The following is a 14,014-nucleotide window of genomic DNA, read 5'->3' on the forward strand; positions in this document are numbered from 1 at the left end:
CTTCTCTCAACCCACAATGTTTTGTGCCTCCAACAGGAGGTGGGGTGGAGGGAGGAACAATGTTTGGGGTCTTTTTAGCGTGATTGCTAAATTGGAGAACACCATTTCTAAGCCATGATGAGTAAGGCATTCTGCATTTGTAGACAGGATTAAAGTAGAGGTCTCTAGTTACACAGACACAACTAGAACTGAACAGCTTTAAGACAAAGAATCCATGAAGATATATTTACTGTGAAAAAAGGCGAAAAGCAATATATTCCTTGAACAAAAACATATTTATAAAACAATGAGCTATAGAAGGCAACAAATCTCTCCAGATGAAAAGGACTGTAGAAATAGCACTTAGACTGAAGAATGGAGAACTGAAGGAACATCTTGGGTTATAAAGCTCAATATCCTTCCAAAAATAACCACAACATTTTTCATACTAAGCTTCTATTTTCTTCATATCTCCTTTTATATTCAAGGTAAGCATTTCAGGTCTTCTTTGTCCCTGCAGCTTCTTATAAACATGTACACACTGTTCACCTTTAAAACTTTTCTTACCTAAGTCATTAGTAGATGAAGGTGTTTCAAATGTTTTAACCCCACTATAAAAGTTTGCATGGTGAAAATGTGTTCAATATTGTTTCATATGGAAGAGGCTTAAAAAAGCCAAAAAAGGGAATGGTAAAGATGATAACCTTTGGTACACACTGAAATTCACACAGGTTCCAACTTCTGGGGGAAAAACAGAATTTTTAGTGTCCAGAGTGTGACAATACTGTCAAAGAAACTGAAGAATTTACAGTAAGACAAAACATTGCAAAAAGTATTTGGAATTAAAACTGCAAAGATATCCTCAGAAAATCTCAGTAATTTATGCCAACTACAGCCCTCAAATTGTGCAAATCCTTTGCTGCATTAATTCAGTACCTTGACCTACAGTCTTAATCAATCTGTATCACAAGCCAATCTTTCTGTGTTTTTCTTCCCTACAGAAATACTGAACCAGTTACTTAGCATTAAACATTTTAATATTAAATGTGGGCCTTGAAAATAGGAAGAGCAACATCCTAAAAATGTTGTAATGATGGACTGGATCAATGTGATAACACACATGTTAAAATCTTAGCAAGTTGTCTATCTGCCAACAAAGACAAGCACTTCTGCAGCACAATTTACATCAAACTCTAATCTCTATCATGTATCTTAAAAAGGTCACATGAACTGCACTGTGAAAATGTTTATGCTTTCACTGACTTTTATATGGTAAATATAGATGACTACACTGCAGAAATCTAAAATAAGGAAAAACCTGTCCTGTTCAGATGAAACTGAAATTCTTTGTCAGCTGTATCTTTTAATCTATAAGGATCTAACTTTCAGAACATTTATATTTGAGTTTGGTGGTTTTGTTTGTTTGTTTGTTTCCCTGGGTGGAGCTGGTAACTTAAAATGAAAATATCTGTGAAAGTTCTTTAAAATGATACCTTAAAAGAATCATAATTCCAGATATTATGCTCTACAAGCACATGTTACGAAAATGCTTTAGAGCAGGTCATTTCATCAAAATTATTACCTTTCAGAAACATTTGGTGATATCAGATTTTAAAGCCTCTTATTTTTGTTTTAAATATTGATATGGTTTTTACTGAGCACATATATACACAAAACCATATATACTCTCACCTTAGAATGAATGTTCAATAGAGCATTACTGACAGTAGATACTTAGAAAGCTCTGTAAAATCTTTCTGATATTTTTCAACGAAATTATTTTCAATAATAACTCAGGTTACTATATTAGTTCAATTCAGGAAAGAATTTTCTATTTGTTGATTCAAGCTGATATGCAGAACTACATTGGAATTTGTTCAGTATACAAAATAATTAATAGAAACAGCCACATTTTTTTTAGGTTGCACCCAAGAAAAGTGTATACCCAAGGTCTAATTAAATAGAAGGTTCATTTTGGCTCAAAATGTGAGAACCTGGTGAACCCTTTCAGTAATACAAGAGAATGGTATCAGTAACAAGTAAACTCTCAATATCCGTTACATTTGTATTTGTTTAATTTAGAGCAAGAGAACGAAAGTCATAGACTGGTTTGGTTTGGAAGGGACCCTTTAAGATTATCTAGTTCCAACCCCCACCACCATGGGCAGGGGCACCTTCCACTAGACCAGGCTGCTCAAAGCCCCAGCCTGCTTCATCTTGAACACTTCCAGGGACTGGGCATCCACAGCTTCTCTGGGCAACCTGTGCCAGTGTCTCACCACCCTCGCAGCAAAAGACTTCTTATGTCCCAAGTGAATCTACTCTCTTTCAGTTTAAACTATTGCTCTTTGTCCTGCCACTACAGCCTCTGGTGAAATATCTTTCTCACAAGCCCCCTTGTTATACTGCAAGGTTGTAAGTAAGGAATTCCTTAAGCCTTCTCTTCCCCAGGCTGAATAATTCCAACTCTCTCTACTGGTCTTCATAGGCTTCAGCCCCCTGATCACTTCTGTGGGCTTCCTCTGGGTCTGCCAGAAGTGCCAGAAGCCACTGTTCTCACAGCATTTCAACATTTCTGCATTCAACTGAACCATTTAATGAGCACTACAACAGCTTAGCTTAAACCCACTTCTGTCATCTGGCTAAGATGTTCTGCCAAACTTTCCACTGGTCTAGTTCAATGGAAAAATTAAATATCCCCTGAAAGGAATATTGACAGCTGAAAGTATGAAGAGTGACAGAGATATTCAGGGTTAAAGGTATCTCTATTTGTCAGTTTATCATCTCTTAAAACACATTTGTCAAGATCAGCATTATAAGATGATCAGAAAAAAAAAAAAAGAGTTCCAAGAGCAAAGGTCAAAGCCATCATAGATTATACTAGGATTAGCAAGAACTCAGAAAGCATTTCCATTTACTTTTTTTTAGACTAGTGTCATATGTAGTGATTATTTTCTTTTCCATATGTAGTGATTTCTCATTTCTGTAAGAATTAAGGACCCTTCTCTCAGATGACACATAACAGATTCATCAGGTTCTAAAGCTATGCTTAAATAAAGTTGGTCACTGAAAATCTCCCTACAATGGATGAAAAACAGGAATTAACCCAATCAATATAACTTGCAATCTAAAATATTTCTGATCCCGTAGGCATTCTGTTCTTGGCTTTTACTCTGGGCTGTTTGTGGTACAGAAAATACAAACAGAACACATCTGTTAACTATGTTCTGGAATTGACCTCCACACAAAACAAAAACAGAGACAGTCCCACTGTCTCTGACAGACCTTCCAAACACTGCAATGAACAATGGGGTCATAGCATAAATTGCTACTGTCAGTTGCAAGCAAAGGCAGAAGGATGCTTTATTATGTAAGGTATGTGATCCTAAAAACATCATAAGATCCTGCCCTGTTAAAACATCTCCTGTTGGGAGAGCAGGATATGACAGTGGAGGAGAATTCTGAAGCCAAGGGTCAGATAAAGGCATGGGTTAACTTGGGCTGCAAGAGAATGAGGCAGTCTAGGAGTGGGACCTTTTATTTGGCCATTTAGTGATAGGATAAGGGGCAATATTTTAAAGCATTAGTAACTTCAAATTGAAAGAGGGGAGGTTCACATTAGATATTAGGATGAACTTCTTTAATGTGAGGGTGTTGAGGAACTGGAACAGGTTGCTCAGAAAAGTTCTCATCCTGGGAACTGCTCAAGGTCAGGCTGATTGGGGCTCTGAGCAACCTGGTCTAGAGGAAGGTGGCCCTGGCCATGGCAGGGGGTTTGGGACTAGTTGAACATTAAAGGTCCCTTCCATCACATGAAGAGGCAGAAATATACAAAATAAATAAACATATATAAACAAACTAAAAAAACATCAGGACTATAAATAAGTCACACTAACCAACAGTCTTGAAGGGCACTGTAAAAAGAAAAATTTAAGCTAGAGGTCTCTCTACATATATTTATGTTTTGTCCAACAACAAGATAGAATTTGGCAAAATAAATAACACTTTGTTCTAGAGAAGCAACCTCCTTATTGCTGTAGTGCTCCACAGGCAATGAAGAGAAGTGTCAGGACTTCTAACACTGCAAAAGCAGAGACGATATTCAGTAAGTGGATGCAACTCAGGAGAAAACCAAAGGGGTTATTGCTCAGAGACCCTTTTAAAAAATAGTCATACTCCTCACAACAATTAGAGGATTTCTTCTTATCTGAAAGCAATCAAGTGTTTGAAGACGCAGTCCATTCAGAGATCAAAATAATACACAGGCCACATGGTTTGGAAGAGATCCAAAGTTCACATAGACGCAAAACCCTCTACCATTTGACTTGTTATTCATAACCAGTCCTTTTTTGAAAAACATGCACAAACTCTTTGAAATAAACCTCTGTACCAAAAATATTGGAAAACATGGTCTAAGTACGGGTCATATATTTTCAAATAGTCACCACATAACATTTTCCTATTTGTACGGCTAACATAAAAGCATGAAGAGATGACTTTCAAAACATAGACAATAAGCATATTTGCCAACCATCTGTCCAAAAAGCAATCTAACTTAGATTTAAACACTGAAAAAAAAAAATTAAAAGATAGATTCCCAGCCCAGCAGTGGAACAACACACCCGATCAAACATGAGATCAAGCATGGAAATATTCTAGTTTGAATTTAGCAACAAAGAATATGCAGACCAGGAAGATTGTGGCTAATCAAACCCACCTGGATTTGCCTATGTATCTAATACTTCTATATGAAGCTCAGTATCCAAGTGCATTTTGGAGTTATTGACAACATTCAATGCACACCTCTAATATTTGACATGCCAGATGCTGGACTAGCTGTTAACGTTTATTTTCCCATGTAATAGCCTTATGGTTAGAGCACTCTCTAAGAAAGTACTAAATTACATCTTAAAAACTGAGATATTTCATACTGTCCCCTTCTAGCAGAGGAGAATGAATACACACTCCTAAAGGCTAGGCTCAGTGAAGAACTTTCTACTGCTTCTTTAGTGGCATCAGTAAGGAAAGACCAAAAGATTAATGGGACTCCAGTAAAAGAAAATCTAATCCAGCTCATGTTCACACCCTCTAGTTGGAGCAGCAGAGCTCTACTCCATGGCCCCAGTACCGTCTTCATAGTATATGGTAAGAAAAAAATAGTACATTACATAAACAGCACAAAAAAACTGTGTAAGAGGTCCCAATCTTTGTCCTGTCAATCCAGCTGAAAGACATGCAATGCTTCTCTACCACATATTTAATTGAAAATATCCATTTTCTTCTAGTTTCCCCTCCTTACCTACTTCCCATTATCCATCCACATCAGTGGTTATACTTGCAATGGAAGTATGAATTGCCAGAATTCAAACACATTTGAGAAATTGTAACAGTGCTTACTTAGCCTTAAAGGGTCAAATTCAATATTCAAAGCAGTAAGAAGACATTTCTTGCATTGATGCCAAGGACTTCTATGTAATGCATCATCTGGACAGACCACAGCACAACTGCTGAGACAATCTCGGTGTCAACTTGGTACCCACATTGGCCGGTAGTATGTTGTAGAGGCCAGGAAGTTCTAAGAATTGATTTTATCACAAAACTTGAGCCTGCTTCAAAAGGAGCAACTGGGACAGTACATAAAGAAACAGAATTCTAATATTTTACTTATCCTATTTAATTTCATAAAAGCATTATTCTTTCTATATACAAATTAGACTGATAAAGTTCGACTTACAACAGTTGTTCTCTATGTCACATTCTGCATACAGAGTTTGGGAAAAATACATACACAGTAATTCTTGCAGAAAATATAATAACATTACAGATCAGGTAAACAGATTTTTAAAAAATCTGTGGTTCTCAGTTCTGAAAACAGAAGGGACCTGAATGATAACAGATCAATAACAGGAGCTGCAGGCTTTCATTCAGAGCTGACATGTTTGCATCCAACATAAATGGGCAGTGACTATTTACCATCTAACAGCTGTTCAGTAGCCTATGCATGATGACATGGTAGCCCCTGGTGTAGAAGTGGCCAGATGACAGTCACAGTTAATTGCCATTCCTGCTGGCAGTCTCAAATGAGGAAACAATAAGACCTGGAGACCATAGCAGCCCATGTCTTTTAGATAGAAAGCAACTCCAGAACAGGACAATGAAAAGGCATTTCTCAAATGAGCCATGTCTACCCAATAAGTAGCAGGATCTCAATTTAAGGTAAGGTTAATATAATATTTTTTTGTGGTTTAACCCCATCCAGTAACCAAGCACCAGGCAGCTGCTCACTCTCTCCCCACGAGCAAGACTGGGGAAAGAATCAGAAAGGTAAAAGCCAGGAAACTCATGGGTTGAGAGAAAGATAGTTTAATAGGGAAAGCAAAAGTCATGCACACAGGCAAAGCAAAACAAGAAATTACTTCATCCTTTCCCCTGGGCAGGCAGGTGTTCCGCTGTCTCCAGCAAAGCAGGGCTCCATCATTTACAACAATGGAAATGAACACCATCACTGCAAATTTCCCCTTCTTCTTCCCCCCCCATTTCATACACTGAGCATGATGTCACATGGTCTGGAATATCCCTTTGGTCAGTAGGAGTCACCTGCTCTGACTGTGCCTCCTCCTAACCTGCAATGTACTTGCAGTTTCCTCACCAGTGTGGCAATAAGGAAAGCAGAAAAGGCCTTGGTTCTGTGCAAGCCCTGCTCAGCAATAGCAAAAACATCTCTGTGTTATGTGAATTACTTTGCATTTTGGACTTTTAGATTCCTTTTTCCTAGTACTATCATTATTTAGTAAGCATAAATGCTGGGTTTCATACTGCTCTTTTCCATATACTGTACTCAAAGTAAGGAGGTCAATTTTCCAAGTACCATTCAGTTTTGGTAGCTCCTTTTAAAAAAATCCATTTACTTACCCTCATAAGTATTAACTTAACAGCACAGGGCTCTAAAGTTCTACTCCTTAGGCTTAGAAAACAGTATAAAAAAGGAAAAGTAAAAGCTTGTAACTGTCACAAATTTGCTAAAAGCTGACTCCTATATTGCTTTAAAAAGTTACCATTTACATATAAAAAGCCTTTCAGTATTCATAGCAAAGTCAACTGAATAAATGCACTAAGAAGTAGTTCTGGATGAAAACTATGTTATTTAGATTCCTGATGTAGCAGGCAGCTGTGATACCACATAGAATTTCCTTAATTTGACAAAACTTTCAAGCATGGTAAAATACTCCAGTTATAAAGAAGAAAAAAAAACCAACCAAACAAAAAACCCCAACAAATCTATTAATTTTACCCTTACAACAGTAAAAAAACACAACGTGAGGCATTCACTGTAGGTACTTCTCTCCGGTTTACTACTGTTTATTAAGCAAGTATGCAAGAGACATGTATGAAATCATAAAATGTCACAACACTTTTAATTCTGAATTGCCTTGAAGGTGGCCACCCTCTACCAGGAGAGCCTTCTGAGGCTGTTTTTGCATTTAATGATTCTTCTGCTTAGCAAAATAACTCCTTGTTGCTCACACCAAGGACCACAAACAGTCTATTTCTACTACTTTGTTTCTGCCTTCCTCTATTGAGAGCCCATCAAATAAGACCATTTTCCTTCAGATGGAGAATATTACATTATATTTATCACTATAGCAACTAACCTAATTGATTTGATGCAGGTTTCTCTTCCACCATAGGATGGAGCCATTATCCCTAAGTATAATCTAAACATTTAAGAAAGAAAAAATTATCAGTTTATCATCTTACCACATCAATAGGAATATAATTGGGCTTCAGAAACTAAAGCATAAATGAAAGTCTAATGGGTTGTACATGTACATCCAGAACATTCTTTACTAATATGCTTATCTGTCAAGTGGAACTTAGAATATGGTGTTTACTGGTTGCTCCCAGTAATAGGAAGGACTATTGTACAACAAATACACTTCCAGAAAAAAAATATTCACAAAGTAATTAGGAGAAGGAGAAGCAATGTTCAAATAACTGATTCAGAAATAAGTTTTTTCAGACTAGCATTAAAAATGGAAATAGGCAAGATACATCAAAAATTGTATTTACAGTGCTATTAAGAAAGGAAAAATGGAAAAGTTATTTTCCAGATTTTGTTTTGGAGGCTGCAGGGTTTGTTTTCAGTAGAAAAGATACAATGAGATAACAAAATATTAAGTTCCTATAATTAGTTTGATAATCTATTCACCTGTATGGTTATACTTCTGTATTCCTGACAATAAGGTGTGGGGGAAAATAGAGACCACCTTACATAGTCAAATTTCTTTTCTTTTATTTTCTAAGAAATATGGCAATCCAGTTATTTTTAAAACATTTTTAAAAGTCATCATGTACTCCCCAAAACCTAAATTTGCTTTTCTTCAAAAACAACCATCAGATGTAAAAAGACTGATTAAACTCTAGCTGATTTTTAAGAGAATTCATGAAATCTGAAGTGCTGCTTTACCTAGAAATAGCTTCACTTTTTTTTATCTTGATTTTTCACAGAGCAAAAACCACTTTTTTCCAATGCTCAAATACTACCACTAGAGAAAATGTTCATGATGCTTCATTAACATTTGGAATTGCAATTGTCAAATCAGTGAAGCATTACATAAATGGTGGAGTGTTTTGACACTGCATATTTTAAGCAGCATGGTGCTTTTCAGTGCTATATGACATGAAGAGTGTACTACATATTTGAGGAACACCATCTACACTGTCTGGAAGAAATAATTAGAAACTGATCTTTAAGCACACTAAAAAATGCCTTGAGATTATTGACCAACATTTGCATTTTTCATCAGTAAACAATGAACAATATGTAACAATTCAAATGTATGACTACATTCCTTAGGATAAAACACGGTCAAACTTCTTATTGCTGAAAATAAATAATTTCTGAAGTGTCAGAGTTCACAGTTAACTCTTTTTGAGGCCATGCTGATTGAAAATGTATGAGAAGATCTCATATCTTCTCATAAGAAGCCTGTGATGCTTTGGACACTTCTAACACAAACTTAACAAAATATTTCCTATCACTAATACCAAACTGAATTCCCTTTGTCACTGAACTATTCATTCTGTAATATGCACTCCCATGATACAATAAATTATTTTAAAACTCACTGTGTACTTTAGTATATCCTCTACATTATCACATTGAATACAGCATTATGTACAAAATTATATTATTAGAAGTGTGGCCTGTTTAATATAATTTTATTAATGAGAATTGTAATGCAAAATGTGCTAAATAACAAAAAACCCCCCAAACTATTACAACATATGTTATTCCTTCTGGCATAATTCACTTCCAGTGTCATCAGTATAAAGAACCCCTGGAATACACAAAACAGAAGTGAATTAAAGGTTTTCCTAACCAATTACAATCTTGTTTCGAAAAAACCCCAGAACACATACATGGAAAAATGGCCAGCGTAATACAGCTGGAGGAAATGGAATAGAGGGTTAAGAAATGCAGCAGGTATGCTCCTGCAAACCAGCATCTATTTCCTATTCATCAGAGCCTACACCTATTACAGCTCCACCAGACAAGCCTAGTGCAAAATCCTTTATGCTACAGCTAATGAAAGCAATATGCACCATGGGTAAATTACAGATCCCATTCTGCTCAGGGTGGGAAAATACAGTGTAGATTCATTTTGGCAAAGCTGTGTGGGTCCTTCCTGATAAATTGCAGTTGTTTGGTTTTTTATTATTATTGCATAAAAACTGCTTTTTCTATTCTCTTTGCAAGTTTCCTACTCTGGTGCTATGGACTAACTTGCATTCCCTAACTTGAAGTGTGGGCATTAACTCTATTTACATTATATAACTGTTTGAAAATGATTCTTGCTGAAAGCAAAACAAACAAACATTACCAAAAACAAACAAAAAAGCAGGAAAAAATAAAGACCTTTAAAAGTATTTATAGCCCAAATACTTGATTCTTACAGATACCTTATCTGCAACACTATAATTAATGGAAAATCTATCAAGCCTGAAAAAAGAATATAAAAACTTTACTGATAACCTGAGATGCAGCTCTAATACTGGCAACATGGACTTACTAAACTGCTGAGGATATGCTAAGAAAGTGCCAAGATTTGCTCCTATGGAATTTCAGAGGATCACATATGATCCCAGGATGTTAAGACATCCGCCACTTGATGAAGTATGTGCTTCCTAAAAAAATGAACATAAGCAAACCAGCTCCCCTTCATGGAAGGTGGAGAGAATTCGGAGAGTGTGTATGTGGAGGGAGCAGCCTCAGAGCAATCAGTTAACATCTGACAATAAACAGTGAACAGGGATCAGGGCTACTACCGCTAAAAAGTTTGTTTCTAAAATCCAGGAGATGATACTATTTGGACTGGAAATGCCACATTTACAACCTAAGGACAGCTCACTCTCCTGAGACGCAGCAGTATTAAAGTGCCGGTCTACCTGCTTTGCCATAGGGGAGTGGGGGGCGATGTGCTGAGGGGCAAGTCTAAGGCACAGTACCTGCGCCTGCCAGCTTCAGAGCTTGGCCCTCGCCTGAAGTGTTACCTCACATGGGAAGGATGTAGATTTATGTCCAGCAAAAGCACCAGGGCAAATATGTACTTACTGCAGTAAGCGATTAGGAGACTAGCCAGGATCATGATAGCCCAGAAAGTTGAGGACATGCTTGGCAAGGTGCTGGCATCTTTCCTACTGCTTCTCCTGGGAGATGGAGCCATTGAAGCCACTTCCCCAGCGGGGGGAAAGTCAGACAATTTCACCAGCCAGCTCTCCCCTCGACTGATGGCCTTGTTCCACGTGTAATCCTCAAGGAAGGCATCTTCCAACGACTCTGCTGTTCATCATCAGCACCACGGTCCTGTCGCAAGAATCATCTTCCAGCCAGAAAGCCAAGGCGACTCTAATAAAAGCAGGGCTTGGGAACAGCGGCCACAGCCAGCTTCCCTCCTGTCACTCTGGTGGGATGCACTAGCATGGAGGGTCTCACTGCGGCTGGGATGCCTCGCGTGGTACTGAGCTTCGAAGATGTCCCACGAATAAGCCTCTTTTTTTATTTTTTTTTCTTTTCTGTTTTTATTCGCAGAAGTTGTTCCGCTTGCCGTCCTTCCCCCTGCCTCCCTGTCCCGGGGGCAGCCCCGCAGGCGGAGCGCGGGCCCCGGCGGTGCTAACGCGGCGCCTCCCCCGCCCGCCCGCGGCTCTACGGCGACCCCCGCTCAGGGCGCGGCCGCCCCTCAGCCCAGGCCAGCATGGCCGCGAGGGCCACCGAGGGGCAAGGGCAGCCCGGCGCCACCGCCGCCCGCCGGGCAGGGCTCCGTGGGCAGCTCCGCGCAGAGAGGGCGATCCGCGCCCCGGCCCAACGCCCGCAGGGCGAGGACAGCCCGGTCCCCCCGCGGCCTGTCCAGCCTGAGCTGCCCTCCCGACCGGTCCTGCTGCTCGACGGGGCGGAGGCGCGGGATGGGCCGGGACACTTGAGGCGGAGGGTCGGCGGCGGGTCTCGTCCTCTCCGAGCGCCGCCCGCTCCGCTCTCAGGCTCTGCCGCTACAGCAGCGCTGGCCCTTCAAGTAAAGGGAAGCGGGAGGAGGAGGAGGGGGCCGGCAGTCACGCCCACAGGTGCTCAGCGCTCTGAGCAGCCCGGTCCTTCCCCCGCCGCTCCGCTCGCCTCCCCGCCGGAGGAGCGCGCCCGCCCCGGGGCTCGCATCGCCCCCCAACCCCGCACCGCTCCCCGCTCCCGTTCCCGCTCCCGGGGCGGCGCCCGCCGGGTTTAGGGAGGGAGGAGCCGCGGGGCGACAGTCCCTGTCCCTGTCCCCGCGGAGGCAGCTGCCAGCCCTGCGGGGCCGCTGTGGGAGCGGGCTGTGCGGCGGGCTGGGGCCGAGGGGCGAGCCCTGTGCCTCGGTGGGGCAGAGCCGACTCCGGCCCCCAGCGTCTGCCCACGGCGGGAGGTGGCGCGGAGGGAGCAGAGGGGATGGGAGCGGAGGCGGTGCCCACCCCGAGCCTCCTCTGGGGATCTGCTCTCGGCTGACGCCGGGTCTCGGCAGAAGAAGTGGCCCAGGGAATTGTCTCTCCTAGTCCCCTCACCTGCACGGTGCGGCTCGAAATCTCCACGATGTATTTGCGGCTCGACTCGACCACAGATGCTAAAGGAAACAATTCCTCATTGTACACCCATCTGCGGTCCTTATGGGCACTGCCGTTGGCACGCGGTTTCTGTCGCTGAAATGGCAGCGACGCATCGGTATGAAACCCACTTTAGAGGGCTTGGGTTCACATGTGTGCCAGTATCCCTTATGATTAAAAGCTTAAATATTTAAAGAGGGACCAGGTAGTTCAGCTTTTCTGTTCGGAGTCTCCATAGCAATGTCTTCAAATTAATATTTTAGTTCTGCAGAAGGTAGTCGCATTCCAAGTACAGGCAGGATTGTCAGACTAGAAGAAGAGCTTAGTCACAAAATGTCCCATTATCTCCTCCCGTGTTTTACTTGCATAATAGAAATGCCATGAAGAAGCTGATTCCTATTCCTTGAGAAGCCCCAGGTCTGTCTGATTGTTTGCCATTTAAACACATGAACTTAAAATTGCATATGAATGATGCAATATTCACAAGACAGGGCTGTAAGGACCTTTTTGGTACAGCTGCACTTGATTAGATAATAGTAACTAAGTTCAGTTTTGCACCATGAGGACATTGCCAATCTAATTGCTTTGATTTTAGACAAGATTTTTCTGCCTGAACTGGTAGGGCAACAGATTAATGTGTTCAAGCATGCTTTAGAGATTAAATTTTAAGTATTGTTTGGGTACCAGAACATTTCCTTCCAAGATGTGACTTTCTTTTCCCATATTTTCATGGGAATTTCTTTTCCAGTATATTTGAAAATTCGAATGGAGGCCAACACGAACATTAAAGCAAGCTAAGCTGTATTCTCCTTCCCCATATCATTTGAAAGAGCATTTATATGTAGAGTCAAAATCTTTGTATCGCCTTCCATCCCTGACTTAGACACTATAATTTTCCTTCTAAGTCAACTTTAATTCATCATCCCTCTTGGAATCCTGAAGTGTTACTTCAATTTGATGTTGTAAAGTTGTACAACTTCATGAGTTTTTTTAAAAAACTAGGACTTTCAAAATTCCTCTTCTCAGATTAAATTTAAATAAATGTTAAGCAACAAAAATGCCTCTGCATGTTGTGCTGCTGTTTATTGCATTTCCAGGACTAACATGTAAATGAAGCATTTTTCTGTATTTATGAAAACATTTGATTTCCATTATAGCTGTAAGTAATGAATGCCCACTTAAATATTTTAAAAATTACTATAAAGAAAAAGCAAAAGTGTCTTGAAATGAGATATGTAGTATGATGTATAGATCAAGAGATTTTAAAGCCATAAGGGACAGCTGTAGGTGTATATAGGCAACTACACCTTTCAGTAGAGTCCACAGAATTTTAAATAGTAAAACTTACAGTTAGGCTTGTGGATTTCCAAGAGGATTTCCCTTGGAAATACATCCAGCTTTCAGTCTGAGGAGTGGGGATCATGATGACTGTTCACCTAAATAGAGCTTGAAGGTTCATGCAGAAGCTTAAGTCTTGCTTTGACAATTCTGAAAACGGACATGCTTCACTTGAGACCAGGTTAATTCCCACACTGGAGAACTAACTACTCAGTTACTCAGAAAGTAAGGCACCATTTACTGAATATGGAACCACTGAGCTGAGGCCTTTGTGGTTTTGTACAACTACTTGTAATAGCTTTACAAAGAAATTTTAAATTAATAAAGATTTTCAAGCATTACATTCTAATTTGATTGTCAAAGACAAGACTTAAAACCACTCTTAAAATGTAATTTTAGGTCACTGCTGATTTGTTTTGTAGGTGCATGTTGATCTCCAGTAATGGCCTGACTGTTCTGCAGGGTCTTGTATTGAAAAGTATTTAATCCTAGTCACAATGTAATTTCACAGTATTCACAATGTAAAGTCCTACTTTAGGAAGAAGTGATGGAATTTGATCTCAAATTAATTTGT

General features: G+C 40.1%; 1 protein-coding gene across 16 annotated transcripts in view; it reads right to left on the reverse strand.

The window, feature by feature from the left end:
* Positions 1–10,727, reverse strand: part of TAFA5 (TAFA chemokine like family member 5) — a 505,223-nt gene extending 494,496 nt beyond the window's left edge. For 15 of the 16 annotated variants that reach the window (XR_003378956.2, XR_012580128.1, XR_012580127.1 and 12 more), the window contains exon 1: positions 10,595–10,727. Coding sequence is in view for 4 of the 16 variants with exons in the window: in XM_074540010.1 (XP_074396111.1) it covers positions 10,595–10,706 (112 nt within the window). In the remaining 12 variants the exon portion in view is untranslated. The remainder of the gene's footprint in view (positions 1–10,594) is intronic. The other variant, XM_074540011.1, reaches the window with a different exon arrangement.
* Between the last annotated feature and the right edge of the window lie 3,287 nt (positions 10,728–14,014).

Source organism: Zonotrichia albicollis, chromosome 4, assembly GCF_047830755.1.
Source record: "Zonotrichia albicollis isolate bZonAlb1 chromosome 4, bZonAlb1.hap1, whole genome shotgun sequence".
Lineage (NCBI taxonomy): Eukaryota > Metazoa > Chordata > Aves > Passeriformes > Passerellidae > Zonotrichia > Zonotrichia albicollis.